This window comes from Panthera onca, chromosome D3 (assembly GCF_046562875.1).
Source record: "Panthera onca isolate mPanOnc1 chromosome D3, mPanOnc1 haplotype 2, whole genome shotgun sequence".
Classification (NCBI taxonomy): Eukaryota; Metazoa; Chordata; class Mammalia; order Carnivora; family Felidae; genus Panthera; species Panthera onca.
In genome coordinates, this window is record NC_138350.1 from 76509740 (window position 1) to 76536221 (window position 26482).

Consider the following 26482-nt stretch of genomic DNA (forward strand, 5'->3'; position numbering starts at 1 on the left):
ATAAGATCCTATGGAAGCCGCGTGTATTTCACAGTGTGTAAAATGCTGCCCGAAGGTTTTCAGGGTTTTCCCAGAGAAAGTGAGTGTCACCGACATAACACAGTCGGGACTCAAGAGGAACAGGTTGGGAGGGAACACTTGGTCATATGGTTGGGGGAACCAAGCGGAAAACCGGCAGTTTAGAAAGAGGACTCTTCAGGTACAATTAGATGGCAGAGTTCTGTGAATGTGCGTTGTGGCCGGGACCCTGGGAGCTGCTGCTCTTGCCCTTTGAACAGAGGTAGATGCAGAGTCTGACGGGACCCACGGGGGAGGAGGGGAGAGCCAGGGAGTCGGGGGAAGCCTGGTGGCCTCCTGGTGGTGCTGCGGGGTCCACGGGAGGGAAAGATGGCCGGTCGGGGAATGAAATTCTGCTGCAAGGCCACGGGCAGTGGGAAAGGACACAGGCGATGGAACGGGCACGAGGCAACGGGGACTGGGAATGGGCCGTCGTACGGAGTGTTTTGTAGCTGCGAGGCACCTGCTTGATGTCATTTAGTAGCTACACGCTATTAAATGATTGTATGTGTCTTCATGAAACTGTTTTGAAATTATTGTAAATTGCAGAAAAGTTGCAAAAATAACGCAAAGAGTGTCTATGTGCCCTTTCCCCAGATTTCCCTAACCACCTTGCATAATTGTAACACTGATCCAAACTGAACAATTACCATTGATCTAACACTACTGACGATTATAGGCTGTACCCCAATCAGCAGTTTTGGGACTGACTGTGGAGGACAAGACGTGCGCAGTTTTCTTCCTCTCCAGCCTCTCGTGTACAGTCAGAATTGCGTGTTCCCATTAACTTCAGCTAGTTCTTTTCTTCCCTCTGTCTTCTGCATGCCGATACTACTCACCGTGATGTAGTTAGGTTCTTTCTTACAGTTGCTCTTTCATTTGGGGCCTCCCATCATTCCTGGTTGTCTTCCCCGCCTCCATTTTCATACAGTAAAGTTCTCTGGGTTTTAATAAATGCATAGAAGTGTGTGTCCACCCCCAAAATTGTGATGCAGAGTAGTGTCTTTCCCCCCCCCCCCCCGCCCCCAAATTCCTTCCTGCAGCCCCTGGATTGTAGCAGTGTCATCAGGAGAGTGGATCGCAGAGGGGCCGGCAGGGATCCGGAGGTACAGAATTTGTCCCAGCGATCCGAGTCCTTGACTAAAAGCAGCATGCCAGGAACCCGAAGAGGTCTCCCCTGGTGCCTGCCGTCTCTGAGGCCAATTGCAGGGAGAAGAAGGGACAGAGCAGGAAAGAGGGAAGGGGGAAGGTGAGGAACCACCTCTGTCCTCTGGCAGCGTGGGAGTCAGCAGTGTGGAAGAGAGCATCGTGAAGCTGAGTGAGACGGGGGAGGTAGGGCTCCCGGGGGGATAAGTGCAGGGGTCTGCTCTCTGCCCTGGAGATCGTCTTGGCCGCTGGAGAGGCCTCCGTGGGCCAAGCAAAGGAAACCTTCATGGCTGAGCTTTCAGCGCTTGGATCTAAGGGTGACCTTCTTTAGGGGGGTGACGCGGGATGTGGTCCAAGGATTGCACGTTGAGCTTTGGGAAGGGCTGAGGTTTGTAGAGGCCCTTTGCTTACGTGGAGGGACGTTCCCCTGGCTGTTCCTGCAGGGCTGGGGAGAGGGGACGGGCCAGGAGGGCAGGGAGGAACCTGCTGGCATAGCCTTGAGGACAGTGCGGATGTGCAGGAAAGCTGCTGTGTTTTATTCTTGTATCTCCCAAGGTTGTGCCCTGATTAAGTGGCGCTGTGTTTATATTTCCAGAAGGGTTTTGAACTTTCACATCAGTTCTGTTTCACATCGGGAACATCCAGTATTAACTGAAGAAGGAAACAACACTTCCTTGGCCAAAGTATCTGCGGATCGAGAATTAATGCAAGGATCACACTGAGATTAATATGAGGATTTAGTGAAACAAGTGAACATCTATTCTGGATAAATAGCAACCATATCTACTAATTTCTTGTTAATTCATCCAGAATCAACAAAACATACATTCTGTTCTTTTCACCCTGTGTGTAAAGTGTCTTTTCACACACCACATGGTACCCTGGTGTAGGCTGTGTAGAAAATGTTCTTCTGCCCTTGTGGGGGGGGAGTGGTGGGTGCATAACCAGACCCCCAGCCAGTGCAGAAAGGTGGGAGGTGGTGATGCCACAGGTCACACTTCCACCCTGTGGCTGCAGAAGATCCTGTAGACCTACCAGGTGCTCTGGCTTATTGTTAAGATTCATCAGGGTCTGGTGAGTGTGGAGGAAAAAGGTAGAATGAACATTTTCCTTTAGCATCTTGTCACTTGAAGGGAGCCTTCAAATGGCATGTAATTCTTAAGAGATTCTCCGTAGATCCATTTGTTACTGCTTGGTTTTCTTCAGAGCTGTGCACACTTTGGTGTGTACGTGTGTGCATATGTGTGCGTGGGTGTTTTTATTACGATCATTTTTTTTCATGTTCTATTTTTTGAGAGAGATGGGGAGAGCGTGAGTTGGGGAGGGGCAGAGAGAGACGGAGACCGAGGATCTGACACACTGACAGCAGTGAGCCCGACGTGAGCCCGATGCGGGGCTTGAGCCCAGAAACCTCGAGATCATGACCCGAGCCGAGATCAGGAGTGGGGCGCTAACCTACTGAGCCCCCCAGGGGCCCCAAGGCAGAGGTTCTTAACAGCTGCTCCAGGGACTGAGCTGATCAGATTTTTTCCCTTTCTTTGAAACACCACAAAACAGACATCTGTTCCCAGCTGGTTTAGGCCAAGTGCATAAGTGCGGGGCCGACCTGTGTAACTGAACCTGCTTGGTATTTGGAATGGAATTGCAGTGAGAAAATATTTTTCTTTTATAAGCAATTCAGATTCAAGTGGGACGGATAGAAGTGGAAGGCAGAAGGTCAGTTGAGGATAAAGGGATGTGATTTCTTTCTTTCTCCCCTTCCCTTTTTCTTCCCCTGTTTTTTTTTTCCTTCCTTTTGTGGATGGGAGATATAATGGTGGGGAGCCCAGAGAATACTAAAGGTGAGAGAGGTGCTGTTGATAGAGGAAGAACCAAAGGTCTGCAGGCTAGGATAATGGGGAAAATGTGGGCAGCCAGGAGAAAGCAAGTCCCATTTATGTCTTTGAAGACTTGGTAAAAACCAGGAGTGCTAGATTCATTTTCTAGGAGGAACAAATTGAATGCGAAACACTGCTTAATGTTAACGTGTTGTAAGAATGTTATATATATGTATATATAATATATATTAACATGTATGTTATATATATTTACGTTTAGTTTGGGGGGAGAGAGAGAGAGAGAGAGAGAGAGAGAGAGAGAGGGGGGGACAGAGGATCCAAAGCAGGTTGTGTGCTATCAGCACGGAACCCAATGTAGACGGGGCTCAAACTCAGGAACCATGAGATCAAGACCTGAGACCCAAGTCTGTCGCTCAACCAACTGAGCCCCCCCAGGCACCCAAGAACATTTTGTATTTGAAGGAAAGGTAAGGGGGTTAGAAATATATGTTAGACTCATTACTCTGTTGAATTATTTCTTTAAAAAGGGCTTCAGTGTCCGCACAGTGCTAGAAAATAGTGACAAATGTGGTCTCCCCAAAAGAATAACAGACGTTGTATTATTTTAGTTGTTCTATGGAAAGTTTGTATAATACCTACAAGGTGGTCAGTATATACTAGGATTATGATGATTCAGAGTTTACTGGTTTTCATGAAAGAAAAGGTTAGTTTCCGCATTTAAACGGGAAATCCGATGTGTTTTCACTGCTCAGATTGACTTTGCATATCCGTTTTGGAGGCAGAACTTGGACCGGGCCAGGCCTGGATTTAGGCCGGGTCAGGCTCGTGTAGGCACATCCCTGGGGATTATCTGAAGTTAGTGTTCCCTGGGAAGGTGACACCTGGGCCTTTTACGCTGCCATTCTCTAGTTTAAAACTGGGAAACTGCTCCACGAAGAAGTGTCTTTTATCGGAAAGTGTAAGAAGTATGATGAAGGGGTGAAAAAGGTTTTCTTAAATCTTTCTTTTGACTTGGTAACTTTGGACTTTTGCCAACAAAGACGAACTAGCTTTCTATAATTTTAGGGCTTTGGTAACAAAGGAAATGTTTGGTCTGTGTCATAGGAGAGAACCAAGTGATCATGTGACAGACCCGAGTTCTTTCAATTTCCTTTTTTGTAAACAGGCCTCGCATTCTCCCTGCAGATACTTTCACTGTCTTTGGGTGAAAGGGCATTCTACATTAAGCGCAAATGCTGTTAGTGAATTATAGGTTATTTATATGGGGTTTAGGTTTAAATTAAAAGACTATTAGTGCCTTTGAAGGAAGGTATGTTTTATAGAGTACAAATGAAATGAGAGGCATTGTTACAATAAAGCTAATTCCGTCTGATAATCAAGCTGTGCAGGGAAAGAGAAGCTAAAGTCCTTTCTCTATTACCTTTCTTTTATAAAAGATCACCTATTTAGAGAGAGAGAGAAAGAGCGAGCTGGGGAGGGGCAGAGGGGAGAGAGAGAATCCCAAGACCCCGTGCTGCCTGCGCAGAACCCAGCCTGGGGCTCGATCTGACGACTGTGAGATCATAACCTGAGCCCAAATTAAGAGTCGGATGCTAACCCAGTGAGCCACCCAGGTGCCCCTATTACCTTTTAAAAGAGAAGTCTGAAATTTACTTTTGTAACATTCTCAAAACAGTGGTACCTAGGAATTGGGGTGAAAAATGGTGAACACTTTCAAATGTAAACCTCACTCTTTGTCCCTGATGTAACTGGGGAGTGAAGAGGGAGTGAAACATTTTCTTCCCCTCCAAGCGGAAAATTTGCTCTGGCCTTCCTGAATGCGGGAAGGGAACGGCTAAGAGGCCCGCGTGATTGTGGGGATGGAAAACATTTCTGCAAACCATACAAGAAGTGTGAAGTTACAGAGAGCGGGATTCATTACATGATTCTACAAGCCCGCAGAGGTGAGGCCTTAGCATGACTCTACAAGCCCGCAGAGGTGAGGCCACCGCCGGGTGAGCCTTGGTTTCTGGCAGCACGGCTGCTCCTGTGGGGCCCTGCCCTCACGCTGTCCTGCCTGTCCTGGGTCCTCACCCTTCACATCCTTCAGGTGAACTAGGAGGGCCGACTCCTGGTTTTCAGAACCACTGCTAATTCCCTCTTACCTCTTCGAGATGTCCCATTACTTCACCCTCAAGTTCACCCTCTTCCCGCAAGAGAAAGCGACACAGGTGGACAGGAGAGCAGGGTGTGTGGGCACATTACTGCAGAGAACGAGTGGCTCCTGTGTCAGGAATGTCTTCTCCCCCACCCCGGGGTTCCTCTCTGGGGTTTTCCAAACCTTAACTCTGCTTTAGTCGGGCGGATAGGAAAAGATACGGGCAGCGTGGTGGGCACCATCCTCCAGCCCGAATGGCAGGTCCCTGTCATGTAAACTGGAGAGGAAGAGGGTGAGATCCCTTTACTAACCTTCCAAGGATTCCTGGGTACCTGCCAGTTACATTGCGGATCTGGGCTGTCATTTGTTCAACGAGCTTTGTTTCACGCAGGACCTTTTATCCTTTCTTGGGATTGCGTGTCCCGGGCCCGCCCATCACCCGTGGGTATTTGAATGGCCTCTTGCGTTCTTTTTTTCCTGAGCCGACTGCCCTCTGGGACGAAAGATGCGGAACTGGATGATGTGTTTTGTTTACCCAAATTACAGGAGGAGGGCACGTGTCATAAATCCCGCGTCACCGTAAAAAAGGGATGGGGAGACCGAGCCAGAGCCTCGTCACCACCAGGGACGTCTAGAGCCTGGGTCCAAGCTTTGGATAAGTGGTGACTTAAAAAAACCGTTTTCAGGGGCTCCTGGGTGGCTCAGTCGGTGAAGCGTCCGACTTCGGCTCAGCTCATGATCTCGTGGTCCGTGGGTTCGAGCCCCGCGTCGGGCTCTGTGCTGACAGCTCGGAGCCTGGAGCCTGTTTCAGACCCTGTGTCTCCCTCTCTCTCTGCTTCTCCCCTGCTTGTGCTCTCCCTCTCTCTCTCAAAAATAAACAAACATTAAAAAAATTAAAAAACAAAACAGTTTTCAGACCGTTTCACCTCCAGTGGGAGTTGGGTGGTAGTTCATGATTCTGTGTCTTGAGTTCTTTAAGAACCTCGATCTATAAACGTTGATCAATATGGTTGGTAAAGTTCGACCACAGGGACGGATGCTTTGCTAATGGTGATTTGATGGTGAGTTTTCATTTGTAACTGTAGTTTGCTGCTTAAAAATAACAGTAGTGACATTCAGGGATTATTCCTAAGTGGGTGGACTGTTTCGTGGGTATCATCTGGCAGATGGAGTTTGCATTTCCTGTATTTTGCAGTTTAAATGTTCAATTTCATTCTAAAAGGAAGACTGTAATCACAGACTTGCCTCGTCATGGATATTTTCACAACGGTATTAGCCTAGAACTGTTGCTGTTTTCTTCCCTCCGCACCTTTTATCTGGGCTCTAGTTTGATGCTGGGGATACACTGTTCCCTGTCCAGTCCCACAGGCACCTATCTGAGACAGTGCTGGCCCGGGGTGTTTTCCTCTGGGCTAAGCCGACCATCTAGGGAAAGTGCGGTGACTTTCTTAGTTCTGTTCTGAGACATGTGAATGCAAGGTGAGTTGTTCTTTAGCTCATCCCTGTCGAACCTGCGCGTTGATTTCATCTGTATGATTTTTTTCTTTCTTTTTTTTTTTTTTTCAAATATTTATTTAAATTCTAGTGAGTTAACATACAGTGCAATGTCGGTCTCAGGAGGAGAATTCAGTGATTCATCACTTCCATTCACCATCCAGAGCTCATCACAACAAGTACCCTCCTTAATACCCATCACCCGACTTCATCTTTTTTTTCTTTTTTTAAGTATTTTTATTTTTATTTTTGAGAGAGAGAGAGAGAGAGAGAGAGAGACTGAGCGTGAGTGGGGGAAGGGCAGAGAGTGAGGGACACACAGAATCCGAAACAGGCTCCAGGCTGCCGAAGTGGAACGCTTAAGCGACTGAGCCACCCAGGTGCCCCGGATTTCATCTTTAATAGTAGTTTTTCCCATCCAGATTATTAGAAGGGTTTGGATGTGTCCCACAGTGAGTGACCAAGCTGAGGGGGATGTCTTAGTACTGCTGATGGATTTGTGGTTTATGCGAATTTTCACGGGGATGCATATTGTCACCTCAGTAGAAATTCTACCTTGACCCCGGTATAGTTATTTTTGCTAGGAATGCACGATCTTTTACAGATGATACACCCCACCCAAAAAAAGTCATTAAATACTTTAGTAAAATGTGGAAGACAATCTCTCAGTGATTTAAAGCAGATTTTAATGAGGAACAGCTGTTAAGTATTGAAAAGGAAAGAGTCTAACTCTGGAAAACAGTATGGAGGTTCCTCAAAAAACTAAAAATAGAACTACCCTATGACCCAGCAATTGCACTACTAGGCATTTATCCAAGGGATACAGGTGTGCTGTTTCGAAGGGACGCATGCACCCCCATGTTTATAGCAGCACCATCAACAATAGCCAAAGTATAGAAAGAGCCCAAATGTCCATCGATGGATAAATGGATAAAGAAGATGTGGTATATATATACAACGGAGTATTACTCGGCAATCAAAAAGAGTGAAATCTTGCCATTTGCAACTATGTGGATGGAACTGGAGGGCATTATGCTAAGCGAAATTAGAGAAAGACAAACTTCCTATGACTTCATTCATATGAGGACGTTAAGACACAAAACAGATGAACATAAGGGAAGGGAAGCAAAAATAATACAAACACAGGAAGGGGGACAAAAACATAAGAGACTCTTAAATATGGAGAACAAACAGAGGGTTACTGGAGGGGTGTGGGAGGTGGGATGGGCTAAATGGGGAAAGGGCACTAAGGAATCTACTCCTGAAATCATTGGTGCACTATATGCTAACTAACTTGGATGTAAATTTTAAAAAGTAAAAAAGAAAGTTAAAAAAAAAAAAAGGAAAGAGTCTAGGAATATGTATGTATACATCAGGCTGATTCTTCCATGGAATGTTGCCTAAAATTAGCTATGGCCCCCTTCCCTTCTACATTGGTTTTTTTGTTTCCTATTTTTCCTCTCTTCCTGGTTGCTTGCCTCCATCCACTGCAGGGAGAGGGAATAGGCCCTTAGAGATTCCCTTCCTTCCCGAGGATCCCAGAGCTAGTGAGTGACGGGGGCTGGGTCTAGGCCCGGCTTCCGGTTAGAAATCCAGTGTGCTCGTGCCTGACTTTGTGGCGTGGTAGTCATGTAGCATTTATGGTGTCACAGTGAGTGAGACATTGCCATCTTCAGTCAGCTGACAGGCTAGTAGGAACGAAGAGACAAATGTATGCCGTGCCGCATACCAGAAAATACTGGAAACAGGTGGAGTGCTCTGGGGTTCAGGCAGGAGAGAGATCTCTCTCACAGTGGAGTTACATCTGATTACGTGTCCTCTGCAGGTGGGCAAAGGGTGCCCTTTAAAGACCCCAAGCATTTCACGTGTTTGTAATCGATCCTTCATCTGTAGTAATGGCCGTGACTGTCCATTTTCCTAAAACCGTGTCCTCCTACTGCCCAGGGCGTTGCTGACATTCACAGAACGTTCTCCACCCCCATCTAGCCCCAGTGCAGAGGAGAAGACCTCCCTTCTCCCAGGCTCTGCCACACCCTGGGGTCCACGTTGCTCCACGCTGAGAACAATGTCATGGCAGGGTCATCCTTAGCCGCCACAGCCACGTGGACCACTGTGCTGGATGAGTGGCAATCAGGAAATGTCTGTGTGTTACCTTAACCACTAAAAGCAGTGAACCAGAGAGGGAAAAAGAAGGGACGTTATACTTTTCTGCCAGGAGAGTATTTTTTTCCCTAACATAATAGAGGAAAGTAGGATTCAATAAAAATGGATGGAATAAGCTCCTTAGGATTTTTTTTTTTTCTTTTAAATATCTCAGGTGGAACTTTATTAGCAGTAGACATTATGTGATGGGTTGGGATGCTCCTTTGTTCCTTGGGCGGGTTGAGATCTGTAATTGGTTTTTTGGGGTTTTTTTTTTTATTGTCATATATTCCTTTTAATGGAAGAGGCCAAATGTGGTGGTGACTATAATCGTGCTAATTTTGCCAGGAGAATCGAATGGTGTAGAGATCGAAATAGGTTCGGGAATAGCTTTTTGTGAAGACAGTGTGATGAGTCCAGTGATGCATGGCAAGTTTTCTGGGTGTTACGTCGAAACCTACTCTTCATGCCGTCCCTGTTCCAGTCAGCTTCCCTCTTGTTAGAGAGGTGCCATGCTGGGAATGCTCTGTGGCATTCTGGAGAAATCAGTTTGAAGCTGTGATTACCCAGGTTTTACCCATGTTCTCTGGATGTTTGTTCACTCAGAGTCCCCTCGCTGTAAGAAGGGTAGTTATCAACTTGCTCTCTCTTCGGTCATCGTCACTGTGTTTGTGTAAATCCTATAGGGATATTTATCCCATCGTTACAAGTTTTCCTTGCTGATGGAATTGTTTCTGTTCGCTTAACAGAACATCTGATCAAATTCATGACCATGGGGGATATGAAGACCCCAGACTTTGATGACCTCCTGGCAGCATTTGACATCCCAGACATGGTCGATCCGAAAGCAGCTATTGAGTCTGTACACGAGGACCAGGAAAGCCACATCAAGCAGAACGCCCATGGCGACGAGGACTCCCACACACCGTCCTCTTCCGACGTGGGCGTCAGCGTCATCGTGAAGAACGTTCGGAACATCGATTCCTCCGAGGGCGCCGAGAAGGACGGCCACAATCCCACTGGCAACGGCTTGCACAACGGGTTTCTCACCGCGTCCTCTCTCGACAGTTACGGCAAAGATGGATCGAAGTCCTTGAAAGGAGATGCGCCTGCCTCGGAGGTGACTTTAAAAGACTCCACGTTCAGCCAGTTTAGCCCCATCTCAAGCGCTGAAGAGTTTGACGACGACGAGAAGATCGAGGTGGACGACCCACCGGACAAAGAGGACGTGCGTTCCGGTTTTCGGGCGAACGTGTTGCCGGGGTCGGCCGCCCAGCAGGACTATGACAAGCCAAAGGCGCTCGGAGGGGACGGTTTGAGCAAAACTGGAATCTCTCCTTCAGGCAATTTAGATAAAAACAGAGTCGTTAAGAGAGAGACAGAAACAAATTCCCTAAATCTGAGTGTTTACGAACCTTTCAAAGCCAGAAAAGCAGAGGATAAGCTGAAGGAAAACTCTGAAAAGGTGCTTGAAAACCGGGCCCACGACGGGAAGCTGAGCTCGGAGAAGAGTGAACCCAGCCTCGGCAGTGTCGCGCTGTCGAGGTCAAAGCCATCGTCCAAGCTGTCCTCGTGTATAGCTGCAATAGCAGCACTTAGTGCTAAAAAGGCTGCTTCCGACTCCTGCAAGGAACCGGTGGCCGAATCACAGGGGGCCTCTCCGTTACCTAAAGAAGCAAACGATAGTCCCAGAGCCATGGAGAAGTCTCCTGAATCCCAGAGCCTCATCGACGGGACAAAGAAAGTGTCCCTGAAGCAGCCCGATAGCCCCAGGAGCATCTCCAGTGAGAACAGCAGCAAGGGGTCTCCATCCTCTCCCGCAGGGTCGACACCAGCAATCCCCAAAGTCCGCATAAAAACCATTAAGACGTCTTCTGGGGAAATAAAGAGAACAGTGACGAGGGTGTTGCCAGAGGTCGATCTCGACTCTGGAAAAAAGCCTTCCGAGCAGGCGGGGCCCGTGATGGCGTCTGTGACGTCTCTCCTGTCCTCTCCGGCTTCGGCTGCCGTCCTCTCCTCCCCGCCCAGGGCGCCTCTGCAGTCGGCGGTGGTCACCAACGCAGTCGCCCCTGCGGAGCTGACCCCCAAACAGGTCACCATCAAGCCCGTGGCAACCGCCTTCCTCCCAGTGTCCGCCGTGAAGACGGCGGGATCCCAAGTCATTAATTTGAAGCTCGCTAACAACACGACGGTCAAAGCCACGGTCATATCTGCTGCCTCTGTTCAGAGCGCCAGCAGCGCCATCATCAAAGCCGCCAATGCCATCCAGCAGCAAACCGTTGTGGTGCCGGCATCCAGCCTGGCCAATGCCAAACTCGTGCCAAAGACTGTGCACCTCGCCAACCTTAACCTTCTGCCTCAGGGCGCCCAGGCCACCTCCGAGCTCCGCCAAGTGCTAACCAAACCTCAGCAGCAAATAAAGCAGGCAATAATCAATGCAGCAGCCTCGCAACCACCCAAAAAGGTGTCTCGGGTCCAGGTGGTGTCCTCCTTGCAGAGTTCCGTGGTGGAAGCTTTCAACAAGGTGCTGAGCAGCGTCAACCCGGTCCCAGTTTACATCCCCAACCTCAGTCCTCCTGCCAACGCAGGCATCACGTTACCGACCCGCGGGTACAAGTGCTTGGAGTGTGGCGACTCCTTTGCCCTGGAGAAGAGTCTGACCCAGCACTACGACCGACGCAGCGTGCGCATCGAAGTGACGTGTAACCACTGTACAAAGAACCTCGTTTTTTACAACAAGTGCAGTCTCCTTTCCCACGCCCGCGGGCACAAGGAAAAGGGGGTTGTGATGCAGTGCTCCCACTTGATTTTAAAGCCAGTCCCAGCCGATCAGATGATTGTCTCTCCGTCGAGCAATACTTCCGCTTCGTCCTCTGCTCTTCCAGGCTCCGCGGGAGCCGGCACACACACTGTAACGAAGATTCAGGCTGGCATCACCGGGACAGTCATATCCGCTCCCTCCAGCACACCCATCATTCCAGCTATGCCTCTAGACGAAGACCCATCCAAGCTCTGTAGGCATAGTCTGAAATGTTTGGAGTGTAACGAAGTTTTCCAGGACGAGACGTCGCTGGCCACACACTTCCAGCAGGCTGCAGATACGAGTGGACAAGTAGAGTATCCCTTACGTTTTGGTGTTTCGGTGACAGATCTGTAGAAATGAGTGCTCTAGACGATGCCCTTGATTTTCGGGGTGGGAACGCAATTAAATGGGAGTGCACGTGTGTGTGTGTGTGTGTGTGCGTGCGCGCGTGTGTGCGCGTGTGCGTGTGCGCGAGCGCACGAGGGAGAGGATTGTCTTCGGAGGCTTGAACAACGTTGAAATAACGAGTCTCGTTTTACAAACAACGTCTTTGGAAGACGAGGTCTTTTTTGACAGAAACTCTCTGTACGAGTTGAGTTACGGCGCCTTAGATGTGGGATAAACGCGCTCTTAATTGTTGGGTCACTGGTATATGTGTGGGAGGTCTGACATGGGGCCAGTTGTAGTAGCCTGCCATTGTATCAGGTGTTCAAATCAGGTTACATCGCCAGCGTTCCTGGTTGTTAATGACAGTTCGGGGATTAAAAAAAATTCCTGTTACTTATAATTACTGCCTTTTACAGTTAAACAGACTTACCGGTACCCACTTAACATGGTGTGCCTGCTTACGAGAGACGCTGGTCCAGAAGTACGTTCAGTAATAGTCCCCAGTATGATGAATTTCACCTGCAAGTGGAAAACCATCTCCGCTTGAACAGAATGCCTTCGCGTTTCCTCATAGCTTTTCATTTTTATTTTTATTTATTTATTATCTTTTGGGGCGCTGAGGTGTAGGTTGATGTTGGTGACATGCAGGTCACAGTGGACGTCAGTGGGCCCTTTTATCTCCTATCATCGTCTTCTCTCCACGAGCCACCATTTGGCCAATGGATCGATCAGTGCGTTTTACAGATACGTGATACTTATCATTTGGAACTAACGAAACGTGTTGAATGAACCAAATTCAGGCTAGAGAGACTGTATGGTTTATTGTCCAAACGAGGAAACTCATGATATTGGAAGGGGGTGCTAGTTTGCGCCACTACTGGCTCGAACTTCTGTTTGTGAAGACCCACGGGTGATCCGCTTTCCTTTGTTTGCCGCTGTCTTGTCTCCTGAGGTTGATGCTGTGCTCCAGAGGTCTCAGAGCCGCCGCGATCAGTTTCCTCAAGGGCTGCTGCTGAGTTCTTTGTAGGGTTTGAGTCTGGGGAGCAAAAGATCAAGAATACCTCAATAATTTTTTGTTCTCTGGATTTGCAGTTTAGTGGAGGTGGAAATGGTAGAGAGTTTTGAGAGCATCCTTGCAGCATTGGACGTTACGTGTCCTCGGCCCAGACAGTGGAGCACTCCACAGAGCGGCCGACTAGTTCGGGCAGGTGGCGGCTGACATAGCTCTTCTACTCTGTCCTTGTGACAGCGCCTGGGGTCTTTCTGGGTGCCCTCTGACCTCGTCACTGCTTCATCAGAAGGGCCCTATTTCTTCGCGTCTTAAAAGGATAGAGTTAAAAAAAAAAAACCAAACCCATTTCTTTCATTCTGTTTGTTCTCTTGCCTTGTTTCTACGTCCGCTGGTACTCTCCGTGGGGTGGCAGGGTGAGTCCTGGCTTCACAGGGTTCTCCTCACGTCTTGCCTCACCCGTGCGTGCTGGTCAGGATCTGGCATTTGGAGCTGCCCTCCCGTAGTCTGTTCTCTTGGGGAACCTTTGTTTTCTCGGAAGGGGAAAGGATGTGGGCTCAGAGAAAGGACTTTCCCTTCTTTTGTGTATCCCCCTAGTTTTTGTTCTCCGTTGACCGTTGAGGCGCACCAGCCAAACTAGCGTCAAACTGGGGTGGAGATTTCCCTCGGAGAAGGAGATTTACATCTTCTGTGTGTGTGTGTGTGTGTGTGTGTGTGTGTGTGTGTGTGTGGTCGCTTTGCCTCGACTTCTGCGTTTTGCTGGGACAAGTGTATAGAGTAGCTCACGTGTTTCACCTGGAATACTTCGGAATGAGTCATGGCAGAATAGCTAACTCTAGGGCCAAATATGCACTGAGCTGAACGTTCCCCTTATTCCGCTCCCCCCCTACTGCCCCCTGTTGTCTTTTCTTTCCCCACGTCTGCCTGGCTAAGTGTCCACTCAGCTCATATTTATACTCGGAAGCCTCGGCTGCCTGCACATCCAGGTGTGACTGGTTGGCAACATAAACGTGTCCCATGGTCTCCTCCTCCTGTTCCCCATCTCCCCTTCTCTTACTGGAGTCCTTGCCCAGAAGGCCCCCCTTCTTCATCGCCTTTCTTCTCCGACTAGGCCAGAGGACGGTTCTCCCGCAGACCCAGGCGGCCAGCCTTGTCTCTCGCTCGGCGGCCCAGCCTGCGCGGTGGTCTGTGGGAACGTTGCCGCTTCGTCAGCGCTCGGTTTAATTAAGCCCACCCCGAGTCTGTTCCATAGTCCGGGACGTTGGTAAGATCCATATGGCTGTTGCTGTGCTGGCCTCAAATGCAGCGGGAGCCAGGAGGGGTCCTCACCCATTGCTGTCACCGGTGCGGGATCAGGTGACCCTGGTGGGAGAGCTGGGGGCCGCAGACGGGAAGAACAGAAGAGAGAAGAGGGAAGGTTCTTCGTTGTGTCTTCTCCGCTTTGCCGTTCACGAGACTCTTGGCCAGTTCACAGTTTGTGGACTTCCGTTGGGAAAAAACAGTCTGGCTGTGTGAACCGGCCCCTCCCTGAGAAGGGCACTTAACACACGTCTTCTAACAAAATGTGGAAGCTGAGCTAATGGCACCTCAAGTACCAGACTCTCTCCCGAACCCCGTCTTTCCCCTCTTGCCTGCCGCGGCCAGGTATTTAAAACGTGTACTTTCCTCTTCTCTTCTGACTTCCACGTTCTTGGTGATCCACCCGTGAACTGAGAGAGTGGACTGCCTCCCCCGAGTAGGGAACCCCCTGTGGCTCCCACCCCGGCCCTTGCTTCTGGAATGGGAATCCAGCGGGAGGTTAGTCCTGTGCCTGCAAGCTGCCGGCTTTCTCTTCTGGCTTTCCCGAGCCCTTCTCCGGGCAGGGTTCCCCCCGCCTGCACAGCAGTCTTAGTTAGGGAACCGTCCACAGCCGACTCCTGCACTGACCCTACTGCCGCCGTTGATTTTGAAGGTTCAAGGGCGCGACTGTGGGCTCTCGCAGGACTAACAGGTCCACGACTCCTCACTCATCGCCTGCCAGCTTTTGACTTGACCAGGCCTAGAGACAGGTGTACTACTTCACGAGCAGCGGGAATGTCCTTCCTGCCCTCCTCCCTACCCGCCCCCCCCCCCCACCTCTACTTATAATTACCATAATCATGTCAAAGTTTTACCTGATTACTGCTCCAGTGCTCTGTGCTGACGTTCTGGTCTTCTTTCTCAAATCACTGAATTTTAATTAAACTTTTTTTTTTTTTTAAACTTTTTTTAACATCAGAGAGAGGGGGAGACACAGAATCTGAAGCAGGCTCCAGGCTCCGGGCTGTCAGCACAGAGCCCAGCGCGGGGCCTGAACTCGCAAGCTGTGAGATTATGACCTGAGCTGAAGTCAGATGCTTAACTGACTGAGCCACCCAGGCGCCCCAGACTTTTTCTTTTTAAGTTGATTTGTTTATTTTGACAGAGGGAGAGAGGGAGAGAGAGAGAGAGAGAGAACGAACCAGCAGGAGAGGGGTGGAGAGAGAGGGGGACAGAGGATCCAAAGCAGGCTCTGTGCTGATAGCAGAGAGCCTGATGTGGGGCTCAGACTCATGCTCCGTGAGATCGTGACCTGAGAGGAAGTTGAACGCTTAACCAACTGAGCCACCCAGGCCCCATAAAGTTAAACTTTTTATTTTGGGATGATTTTAGATTCATGTAAAACAATACGGAGATCCTGTGTATCCCTTATTGACTCTCCCCCAGTAGTACTCTGCAAAACTGTAGAACAGGATATAGACATCACTGCAGTGAATCTATAGAATATTTCCATAACCACTGGGAACTTTCAAACTGCGTTTTTAGAGCCACCCCTACCTGCTGCTTAACCCCCAGCAACCACTAATCTCTTCTCCATCTTTACAGGTGTTGTTATTTCAGGAATGCTTTATAAATGAAGCCATACCGTATGTAACCTTTGGGGACCGGCTCCTTCCCTGGAGATGCATCCAGGTTCTAGTGTGGACAAGTAGTTTGTTCTTTCAGACCACTGAATAGTAGTCCATCCAAGGTTGTACCGCAGGGTGTATACCTTTCAGTCTTCTCAGGATGTCTGCATTGTTTCCAGTGTGGGGTGAATTTTGAATACAGCTGCTATAAACACTTGTGCACAGGTTTTTGTGTGGACCTAAGTTTGAGTTTGCTGGGATAAAAGCCCAGGTAGACAATTGGTGGGTCGTATGCTGGTTGCACATTTATGTTTTTAAGAAACTCTTCCAGAATGGCTGAACCGTTTCTTATTCCTCGGACAGTGCATGAGTGGTCCGGTTTCTCTGCATCCTCACCAGCTTTAAAAAAAAATTTTTTTAATGTTTATTTATTTATTTATATACGAGTGAGAGAGAGACAGAGCACGAGCCAGGGAGGGGCAGAGAGAGAGGGAGACACAGAACCCGAAGCAGGCTCCAGGCTCCGAGCCATCAGCACAGAGCCTGATGCGGGGCTCAAACTCACGGACCGTGAGATCATGACCTGAGCCAAAGTCGGACGCTTAACCGACTGAGCCACCCAGGTGCTCCTAGAACATAGTTTTCATGTGTTTATGTGCCCTCTGTATATCCTTTTTGGTGAAATGTCACTTTTGCCTATTTTCTAATTAGGTTGAGTGCGTGTGTTTTAACTGTTGAGTTTTAAGACTTCTTGTTGTATTTCAGATACTAGTCCTTTGTTGGGTATGTGGTTGCAAGTCTTTCCTCCCAGTTGTGGCTTGTCTTTCCATCTTTTAAGAAGGTTTTACAGAAGTACAGTTGAGCCTTTGCATCTTTAAGCAGATCTTCAGCAGAGCAGAAGGTTTCAGCTTTGAGGGCATCCAGCGCAGTTTTCCCTCTTAGAGCTTGTGCTTTTGGCGTTGAGTCTGTTGTTTGCTCTAGATTCTGAAAAATTTTTTCCTGTGTTTTTTCCCTGAATGTTGTATGGTTTTAGGTTTCACGTTTAAGACCACGATCCACTTGGGTTAGTTTTTTTTGTTTTTGTTTTTTTTCACTTGGGTTAGTTTTTGTATAAGGTATGAGACTTACACTGAGTTTTCTGCTGCCGTCTGTTTTCCCCATGCACGTCTTCTTTCTCTAATACTGTTTGTCCAGAAGGCTGTCTTTCCTCTGTTCAGTTGCCTTGGCATCTTCGTCAGATATCAGTTGAGCATTTTTTTTTTAAAGTAAGCTCTATACTTACAGCGTGGGGCTCGAACTCCCACCCCCAAGATCAAGAGTTGTGCACTCTACCGACTGAGCCAGCCAGGCGTGCCTCAGTTGGGCATGTTTGTGTGTGGTTATTTCTGGGTTCTGTGTTCTGTTCCGTTGATTAACATGTCTGTCCCTCCACCAGCACCGCAGTCTTGATTGTGGTGACTGTAAAGTGTCTTGAAATCCAGTCTTCGTCTTGAAACACAGATATCTCCAGTTTTTATTCTTTTTTTTTTCCTCAAAATAGTTTTTTTTTTTAAATAGAAGGATAGTTGACACTCACACTTTTTTAGCTATTCTAGTTCTGTCTTGCCATATAAATTTTATTTTATTCTATTTATTTATTTATTTATTTATTTTTATTTTTTTAATATATGAAATTTATTGTCAAATTGGTTTCCATACAACACCCAGTGCTCATCCCAAAAGGTGCCCTCCTCAGTACCCATCCCCCACCCTCCCCTCCCTCCCACCCCCCATCAACCCTCAGTTTGTTCTCAGTTTTTAACAGTCTCCTATGCTTTGGCTCTCTCCCACTCTAACCTCTTTTTTTTTTTTCCTTCCCCTCCCCCGTGGGTTTCTGTTAAGTTTCTCAGGATCCACATAAGAGTGAAACCAGCCATATAAATTTTAGAATAGCCGTGTCCATATCCATAAAAAATCTTGTTGGGATTTTGATAGGAATTACATTAAACCTGTATATCAGTTTGGGGAGAATTGATATCTTTATTGTGTTGAGTCTTATAGTTCATGAATACAGAATGTCTCTCCATTTATTTTTAGATCTTTGATTTCTGTTATCATTTTGTGGTTTTCGTCATACATGTCCTCTGAGTGTCGTTTTGCTCTCTCTTTTCCTTCCTAACAATTGTAAATGGTATTGTACTTTTCAGCATTCACATGTTCATTGCCGATATATTGAAATGCAGTTAAGTTTTCTGTATTTGTCATGTACCTCATGACTTCGTTGAACTCATTTATTGGAGTCCGTGTTTTGGGTGACTTTTCAGGTATTGAACCAGCCTTGCATCCCTGGAATGAATTCCCCTTGGTCAGGCTATGTAATTCTTTTTACATATTGTGAATTTTATCAGCTGATATTTTGTGTTAGAGTTTTACGTGTGAATTCATGTAGTTTTTTTTTTTTTAACTTTCTTTGGTTGGTTTTGGACAGGTTAATATTAGCTTTAAATAATGCACTGACAGGAATTCTTTTCTATTTCCTAGAAGAGACTGTACAGTTAGTATTCATTTAAAAAAATATATATGTATGTATATGTATATTTGGTAGAATTCTTCAGTGAAACCATCTGGGCCTGGAGGTTTGTTTTTTTTTTTTTTTTTTTTTTTTTTTTTTTTTTTTTAAACCATCTGGGCTGGTAGGGGTGGAAGCCCCACTTCCCTCCTGGCTCTCTCTGCCACCATCTGGGCAAGGGTGTGGGGACAACACCCAGCTGTGAAAGGGTGGAGGTCTGGGCTGTACCTGCACTTGGCATGGTGGGTGTGGGGCCACAGTGTTTCCTGCGGTACGTGGCTGGAGTAGAGCAGTAACTGTCTAAAAGTTTTCTGTGTTCCCTTTCCTGCTGCTTTGGCCAGAAATAGTGGGCTTTTGTTGGGGACTTTCTTTTTTGTCTCTACCTATTGGTGTTTCCGAGTTGCCGCTTTCTTCAGCTCCAAACTGGGGATACACGAGGCAAAAAGAAACCCCGAGAACTCCCCACCGTGTCATTGCTAGGGTCCTGAGATCCCTAGCCAGCCTGCCAGAGGCCTCTTAGAGTCTTTCGTGTTCGTTTCGTAGATGATGTCCAGGAGTTGTGCTTGGTGGAAGGAACAGGGAAAGGTACTTGTGTTCACTCTGAAAACACCCTGTGCGGCTGCTCTGTCTTCAAGGACAGATTCCGTCGTTAGGCTCAGCCTGAGGCTTCCAGCCTGTGATTCTCGGTTGAGTTTTGGAACTAGGTGTCCTGGGAGGACAGCAACCCATTTGACCCCCCGGCCTTTCTCTCCGAAGTCTTTGCATCTCGGGCATTTCCCCTGCCCAGAGTGCATATCCTCGTCCTTAGCCGACCTGCGAGAGCCGTTAGGAATGAGGTGGTGACTCTCTCGTCTTTTCCGTCTGTCGTCTGGAGAGCCCCGCCTCTGAAGACCCCAGCCTTGCTCCTGGGAACAGCCTTTTTCTTGGCTGCGTGCAGCCACCATCACCCGTTCATCTCTCCGTTTCTCCCCACTTAGATGTTGACCCCTGTTGCTGTTTGAACGGGTTGTCCCGGAAGCAAAAGGTCTTTCTGTTAACCCAGCCGTGGCTGCACACGCCGGATGTCCTCCCAGCGCCTTCCCGCACGTGCGTGTTTAGCCTTGGAAACCTTTAAGAGAATGCATCGAGGTGAAGTAAGGTTTCGGTGGCCTTTGCTGAATTCTGCCCTCCCAACTACTCCCTTCCCGCGGATGTTCTGCGGTCAGCCTGTACAAAAGTACTGATTGCCCCCGAGAGTCGAGAGTGCCACTTTATTATGAACCGGCCCCATGCCCAGCACACCCGCTGGTGCAGGTCTCTGCGTGAATCGAAACACACAGAGCTGGGTTGGAAGGTATGGTTGAGCCCGAGGCCCACGGCCCCACATTCCCCAAGGCAGAACCCAAGTCACAGAATCCCGTCACACTCTGACGTGTGACGGCAGGGGGACCCCAGGCACGCTTGGCCCGGCTTGCCCTGCCCGTGTCTGCCCGTCACCCAGAGGAGCAAGCAGCTTAAGGAGAGGGTAGGTTGGCAGAGAACCTTGGGTGGATCCTTTCCTCGCCCCACTATGTGCAACCCAGCAGTGCAATGAAAATGGAGCCCCGTGTGCCCTTGACTTGTAACACCAGTGAATCTGGCCTGGTTGGAGGTTTTTATTCCCACCTGTGTGATGATAAGAATCCCTACTTTGGGGGAGTAGGCAGAGGGGTGGAGCAGCTTCCCTGTTCTCTGTGAAGTATTTAAGAACCGACAGCTGTAGTTTTAATAATTGATACTCAAATGTATTGGAATGTCACTGCTTCACCTCCCCGTGAAGCCGCGACCGAATTGAGCCAAGTGCAGACTGGAAGTGCTTACCGTAGTAACCTCTTAATCGGTAGAATTGACACGAGCATTAGCATCCGAGAATGTTACAGGTCCCGTGGTCAACCCTTCTGTTTTACAGTTGGGGAAACAAATGCCCAGTGAGTGGCAGGAGGGGCACTCAAGGCGAGATTGCGTTCTAGCTGGCTCATCGTTCTTTCCGCTTTGTCACACTGATAACCGAAGGTACAGAAGCGTTTTACGGTGGCAGAGACCATAAGAATTATATGAGAACGGACTCTTGGCTTCTAGCCAGGCCAGCAGATAGAGGTGACTTTTGTGCGGTGACCTGCATTTGCAAGGGCTTGCCGATTCAGTTTAGTTTCTGGGCATCATTAGCACAACACACCGAGTATATTAAATTTTCTTGAGCAGCCCCGGCCAGCCCTCGTTCCTAGACATGCTGTGCTTCAGGCAGCCACTTCTGGAAACCGTGGAGCCCACCTCAGTGCCCTCGCCCGCCCAACACATTACTCGCTGTAGACTCCTGACTCTTGCTTGGTCCTGTTCTCCTAAGCGCTTAATTTCACTTCCGGCCGGCCTAGTCCTGTCCCAGTTTGCATTTTAGCGTGATCAACCCTTTCTCCCGTGATTATTCTCTCAGTAGGTTGCATGTGCTGACCCTCTGGCTTTCTGTAAACTTTCTCATTTAACTGTCAGCTCTTACTAGGAGGTTGTAGTGTAGCAGAATGATGTGAGGACAAAACCACCACAACCCACTGGCTTTGGAAACAAAAGTATATGTATAGTCATTCCTGCTAGAGATCTTTCATGTCCTTGCCAGGTTAAGGGAGATGGCGAATGAAACGCCTTGTCCGTGTTCTCATCGTGAAACTGGATGAAAGTGAAAGCCAGAAAACCAACTGGAGTACTTTGTTGTTACTGGTATTATTTTGGGGCGGGGTGGGGGGGTAATTCTGCTGTAGGCCGAAGGCTACAAAACTGTCCGCGAGGCAGGAACCGTTTGTGCAGCACGGGGGCTGTTAAATCGGCGGTGTTTTGAACTTCAGGCCCACTGTTGCAGGCAGCTGCCGGCTTTGGTCTGTTTGAAACGTAAGCACAAGACACGGTGTATTTACTCCTGTTTCTCCAGCTTTTCTCATCTTTCCCAGGGTGTTTTTCCTGCTTAGAACGTGAATCGAAACACACAGAATTGTTTTCCTCGTTACTCAGACGACTCCTTGTGGGTGCGAGGAGGACGCTAAGCCCGGGCACACCTGAGTCCTCAGTAGGGCCGGGACGCGCCCCGGCCCCCTCCTCCCAGGTGCCCGCCCCCGGTGGCAGTGCCCAGATGGGGCAGAGAGGGCACAGGACAAGTAATCGTCACGTATGGAGTGTGATTCCTGTTCAGCTTTATCTTCCTATAGCCTGCTCGTGTTACTTGACCATTGAAAGGTCATATCTTTAAAAAGTAGCAGTTCTCTGAGCAAATGAGTCTGCCCCAGAGACTGTGGACAGTTAGCTGTTTAGTAACTCAGTACTGAAAATACTCCTTTTTCAGATGATGGAAGTAAAACGTCAGAAGACACATGAAACCATTTAAGTGCATTTCATTACGGTTGACCCTTGAACAACGTGGGGGGTTAGGGACATGGACCCTCCACATGGTCAAAAATCCACGTATAACTCTTGGTGCCCCCTAAACTTAACTACTGATAGATAGCCCGTGGTTGACTGGAAGCCTGGCCGATAACGTAAAGACTTGATTTTGAGTAACACGTGTTCTGAATGTCGTATGTGTCCTTATAATAAAGCTAGGGAAAAGAAAATGTTAAAATCACAAGGAAGAGGAAATACACTGCAACACCGTACTGTAAAAACAATCCCCACGTAAGTGGACCCGTGCAGTTTAAACCACGTTGTTCAAGGGTCAGCTGTATACTTTTTTCTAATCAAGACGTAGGTATTAAACTGCTTCATCTTCTTGTAAATACCCTCAACTTGTATAGCAGAGAAGTAGAGTTTTAAGACCTATTTTAGTTCCTTTGATTAAGAAAAAGGAAGAAAAGTCATTCTTTTAGACCACAGAGAAATCCTGGCTTGCCCCCTTGCTAATATTGCCCTCAATCCAGAGAATGGGTGCCATTGCCATAAATTCAGAGCATCCCAGAAAGGCTAATGGGCTGTTCTCCTTGCTGCTGTGAAAATGCGCCACCGTCCTGGGAAGCAGGGGGTGTAATAGCGTTATCTAAAGCAGGGAGAGTGAAACAAAAAAGAAATTCCAGGGAGCCCCATTAGGTACTAGTCATGTGAGTTTAAAACTGTTGACATCAAGGAGGAGAATGTCTGCAACCAGAATACCATGCTTTTTCTCGAAGTGGAACGAAGGCAGGGAGTGGAAGCGAGAACCCAGAGACAAACACGGGAGTAAACGTAGCGTATGTGCACGAATATACATGCATCTGTGTGTGTAAACTGAAGACCAGGTCTTAATCCAGCGTGCTTCCGCGGGGACTGAATTCTCCCAGGAATTGCAAACTACGGAAGTGTTTTGATTTGGGGCAGTAGTACGTACTGGCTCCCACTTTCTCCTTGAACTTCTGTATCTAAAGTGGGGTGAGCACCCTCAGTGGGGGGAAATGGAGGGCAGGTGCCCAGAGCTAGGCAGCGGCTGGGGTGGGAGGTGGGGGGGGGGGGCGTACACGGGCCGTGAGCAGCCCTCACAGAGCCCCACGGGCCCCACCGCCCCGTCCCACAGGGTGTCACGAAGGAAACGCTTCCCCGCCCCGGGAAGCGGGTACGAGCAAGGTCGGTATCGAAATGTCAGTTGTTGGTGTCTGTTGCTCTAACGCATTTTTCGTAGTCTTTGCAGTTCAAGATTTCTGTTGTAAAGAACACTCAGTGGTTCGCAAAATCTCTTCCTGAATTTGAATCATTTCGATACTTACCTTAGGTAACCTGCTGGCAACAAAACCTTTTCACTCACCAGTATTTCCGCGACTGTTTATATAGTTATGTATGTATTATAAATATATAAGAGTGAATAATTCATTGTGAATTTTATATGTATCGTGAAGGATATGTGTTGATCTATCTTGACACGAGATCATGTGAAAGTTATTTTGAGCATTTCTGGAACGCAGACTTTGTTTCCTTTTTAGATGTTCTTTTATTTGTGTTGCTGTTTTTCCCCCTCTTATAAAAATAGCATGACCACGCTGCTTTTAGATCAAAGAGAAGCTGTGGAGAGGGTGTCCCCTCGTATCCCAACGTAATTGTCAGGCGGTTCTAATAGATGAGACCATAAGCTCTCAGGTCCGAAAATGTACACAGCTTCCCAATGATCTCCTTTACCTATTTCATAGATCATGATGAGAATTCAATGGGATGTTGTATTTAAATGTATGTAAAGTACTTAGTTCACCACTCGGCCTCTAGTGGAATGGGGTCTATATCTAAGGAGCCCGTGGAAAAGCAGATGGTGTAATTCACTGCCTGGGATTAATGACACGTGGCGAAAGCAAATAGAAGACTTGAGTTCAAAGAAACCAGTGATTACCTGTGATAATGTAGACGGCACCAGGATCTTCTAATGCATGAAGCTGTGAATTGGTTTCCCTTGTTGTGGCTTGTTTTCACCTTTGCTCTATGTGTTATTAGAAAAGGAACACTATTTTTAAATGACGCTAACCTCCTCAAAGCTGCCTGTAATGTTCTTACTTTGTGATCATAATAAACATTTTGTGGGATAAAGTTTGTATTTTAGTCCTTTCAGGAGGAGACCCAGACAGAATGTTCAAGTGAGTTTTCTGGTTTTCCGTAGTTTCAATCGCTCAGAAGTGTAAACCTTAATTTTGGGGGGCTTGAGTCAAAGGCTTGGAAGAAAAAGTCTTCTTAAAATTTTACAATGCTGTCATCAGTTTAAAAGATCATTTTGAGTCTTAGCTGGAGTCTGTATTATGAGGCTTTCTGTAACGGGCTTTAGTACCAATTGGGCATTTTGGAAGGTCGTAGATACCTGTTGCATGAATGGCTAAGTGGAATTTAAACACATTTTACCTCCCGCTATGGTAGGTTTATTTTTGGGGTGGACCCTTTATATTTACCTTAAGTTTTCTGTTTTGGGGTTTTAAAAATATGCCATATTTACCACTTACATCTAACAGGATAAAAAAACAGTGTGTTTCAGTTTTTCCTGGTTAGTTCAATATGGGGTCTTTTCCAAAGAGCATTTCTGTCTTGATGTCCTATGTGATTAGATTTTAAGCTCTATAAAGGTTCAGTTTAATGTCTAAATTTATGTCTCTGAATTTGAGTTCGCTGCTTTGAATTATAAATCCCCTAATGTCCAGCTCGTCCATTGAAAGACCGATTCAAGTGGAAAAAAGAACAACTAATTGCTATGGCCATGCTTTTGCATTTCTGTATTTTAGATTTCAGATAACAGAAGTGACGGGGGAGAAAGAGAGGAAGAAAAAAAACGGGATTCGTCTCTAATTAATTTTTTATTATTCTGGAGAGTGTTTTTATGAGTTGTGGGAACTGGCTACTGTGGAGATAGATAGATGCCTGTCAACGTGTAATTACACATTAAAGTTGATTTGCTACGGTAATTTGCAAGAATATCTCCTCTAATACCCCTTCTCTGCACTAAATAAACGAAATGCAAACGTAACAAAATTGGAAGTCTCCCCGAAGCTGCCGTTCTCTTAACCTCATGCTTTGGGATGACCCTGACCGTGCAGCACAGTATCGTTTTGATTGCACGGGATAAGGGCCGTTACGTTGAAGGTTTTAACTTCTCAGTTTGCGGTTTCCTGGGACTTGGAATCCGTGATAGCAGCATTTGAAACGAGCCACGTGCAGTTGTTGTGGGGTGTAACCGAGCTGCTTTGCCTATTAGCAAATACTTCGTAGGACCAACCCTGTCTCCCCCTTTGGTTTATCTAGAAGACTTGCACTGTCTGCCAGATGCTGCTTCCTAACCAGTGCAGTTACGCATCACACCAGAGAATCCATCAGCACAAATCTCCCTACACCTGCCCCGAGTGCGGGGCCATCTGCAGGTCGGTGCACTTCCAGAGCCACGTCACCAAGAACTGTCTGCACTACACGCGGAGAGTTGGTTTTCGGTCAGTATATCGTTTGCTTCCGTGCAAGTAAAGCCTGTTCACCTGTAACCGCACAGCGTCGCGAATGGTCTGTGCGCACGGTTTTCGGGGTCACACAGTGATACCTCAATTAACAGATCCCCTGGGAGCCTAGTTTGTTGGTGGTCGAGTTGATCCTTTCGAATCCTTGCGGTACTGGCCCTCCGGTCCCCACAAAGCTGAGGGTAAACGGAGCCTGTCCTTCCAGCCCAAACCGTGCATGGGGCCAGGTTCGGCTTCGATGACCTGTTCGGGCTTTTTCTTCCTGCACCCTTTCCGGCATCCCTCTGTGGTCACGCTCTGTGCATTTTAACCCCTGTAAGGGTACCATGCACTCCTCTGCCTCTCAACACGTCTCCTCTGATCAGAACACAAAGGGTGCATGGTCCCTTGCTTGTATTTCACCATGTCCAAGGATTGGGTGTTTGTCCTTCCCTCACTTTGCTCTTTGTGGAAGAACCTTCCACCCCAGGCCCCAGACAACCTCCCTCTATCCCTTTTTCCCCATTCCCCAAGTCCGGGCCGTTTCCCTCGTCTGTGTACATCTTAGCCATGGCCCTTTTCACCGCCCCCCCTGAGACTCTCAGATTCGTCTTTTACAACGTCTGGCAAATCTCATGTTCATTTAGCTGGTATTGAGTGACGATGAGCTTGAACTTTATCTTCCACTCCGTGACCTTCCGAAACACATTCCTGTGCCTTTTATATTTCGACCCAACAAAGGTCAGCCCAGAGAACAGGTTACTGATACACAGTGTCTTTGTTAATAGAGGTATTACTGTGTGTTAAGCGTTTGGTTGCCTGTCACTTTAACGTTAGACTGTTAATACACGGTGGTATCTTTTAGTTATGATGCAGTTATGATATTTTATAAAAATGAAGTCTAGTCGGTGTAATTTGATGGCTTTATTTCAGTGACACTTAGGGTACAGGGTCAGCGGTTCCTCGGTGCTCTGTGCTTTTTTCTGACGCTAACAGAGACTTTGTGCCCATTTTTACCTCCTGCCTCCAGACCTGTGAAGCACACCTGCCTGATGCATTGGGATCTACCCTAGTAGGAAGCGTTTGGTTTGGAAATTA

The 26482-nt window shown here is 47.7% G+C and overlaps 1 protein-coding gene across 10 annotated transcripts in view; it reads left to right on the forward strand.

The window, feature by feature from the left end:
• The window catches only part of ZNF532 (zinc finger protein 532), a 109289-nt gene that overhangs the window by 38981 nt on the left and 43826 nt on the right, over window positions 1-26482 (forward strand). For 9 of the 10 annotated variants that reach the window (XM_060613969.3, XM_060613961.3, XM_060613964.3 and 6 more), the window contains 2 exons: window positions 9564-11926; window positions 25203-25384. In XM_060613969.3, coding sequence (XP_060469952.1) covers window positions 9581-11926; window positions 25203-25384 — 2528 coding nt within the window. In that variant the 5' untranslated portion in view covers window positions 9564-9580. Of the gene's footprint in view, window positions 1-9563; window positions 11927-25202; window positions 25385-26482 lie in introns of those variants that run through there. The other variant, XM_060613971.3, reaches the window with a different exon arrangement.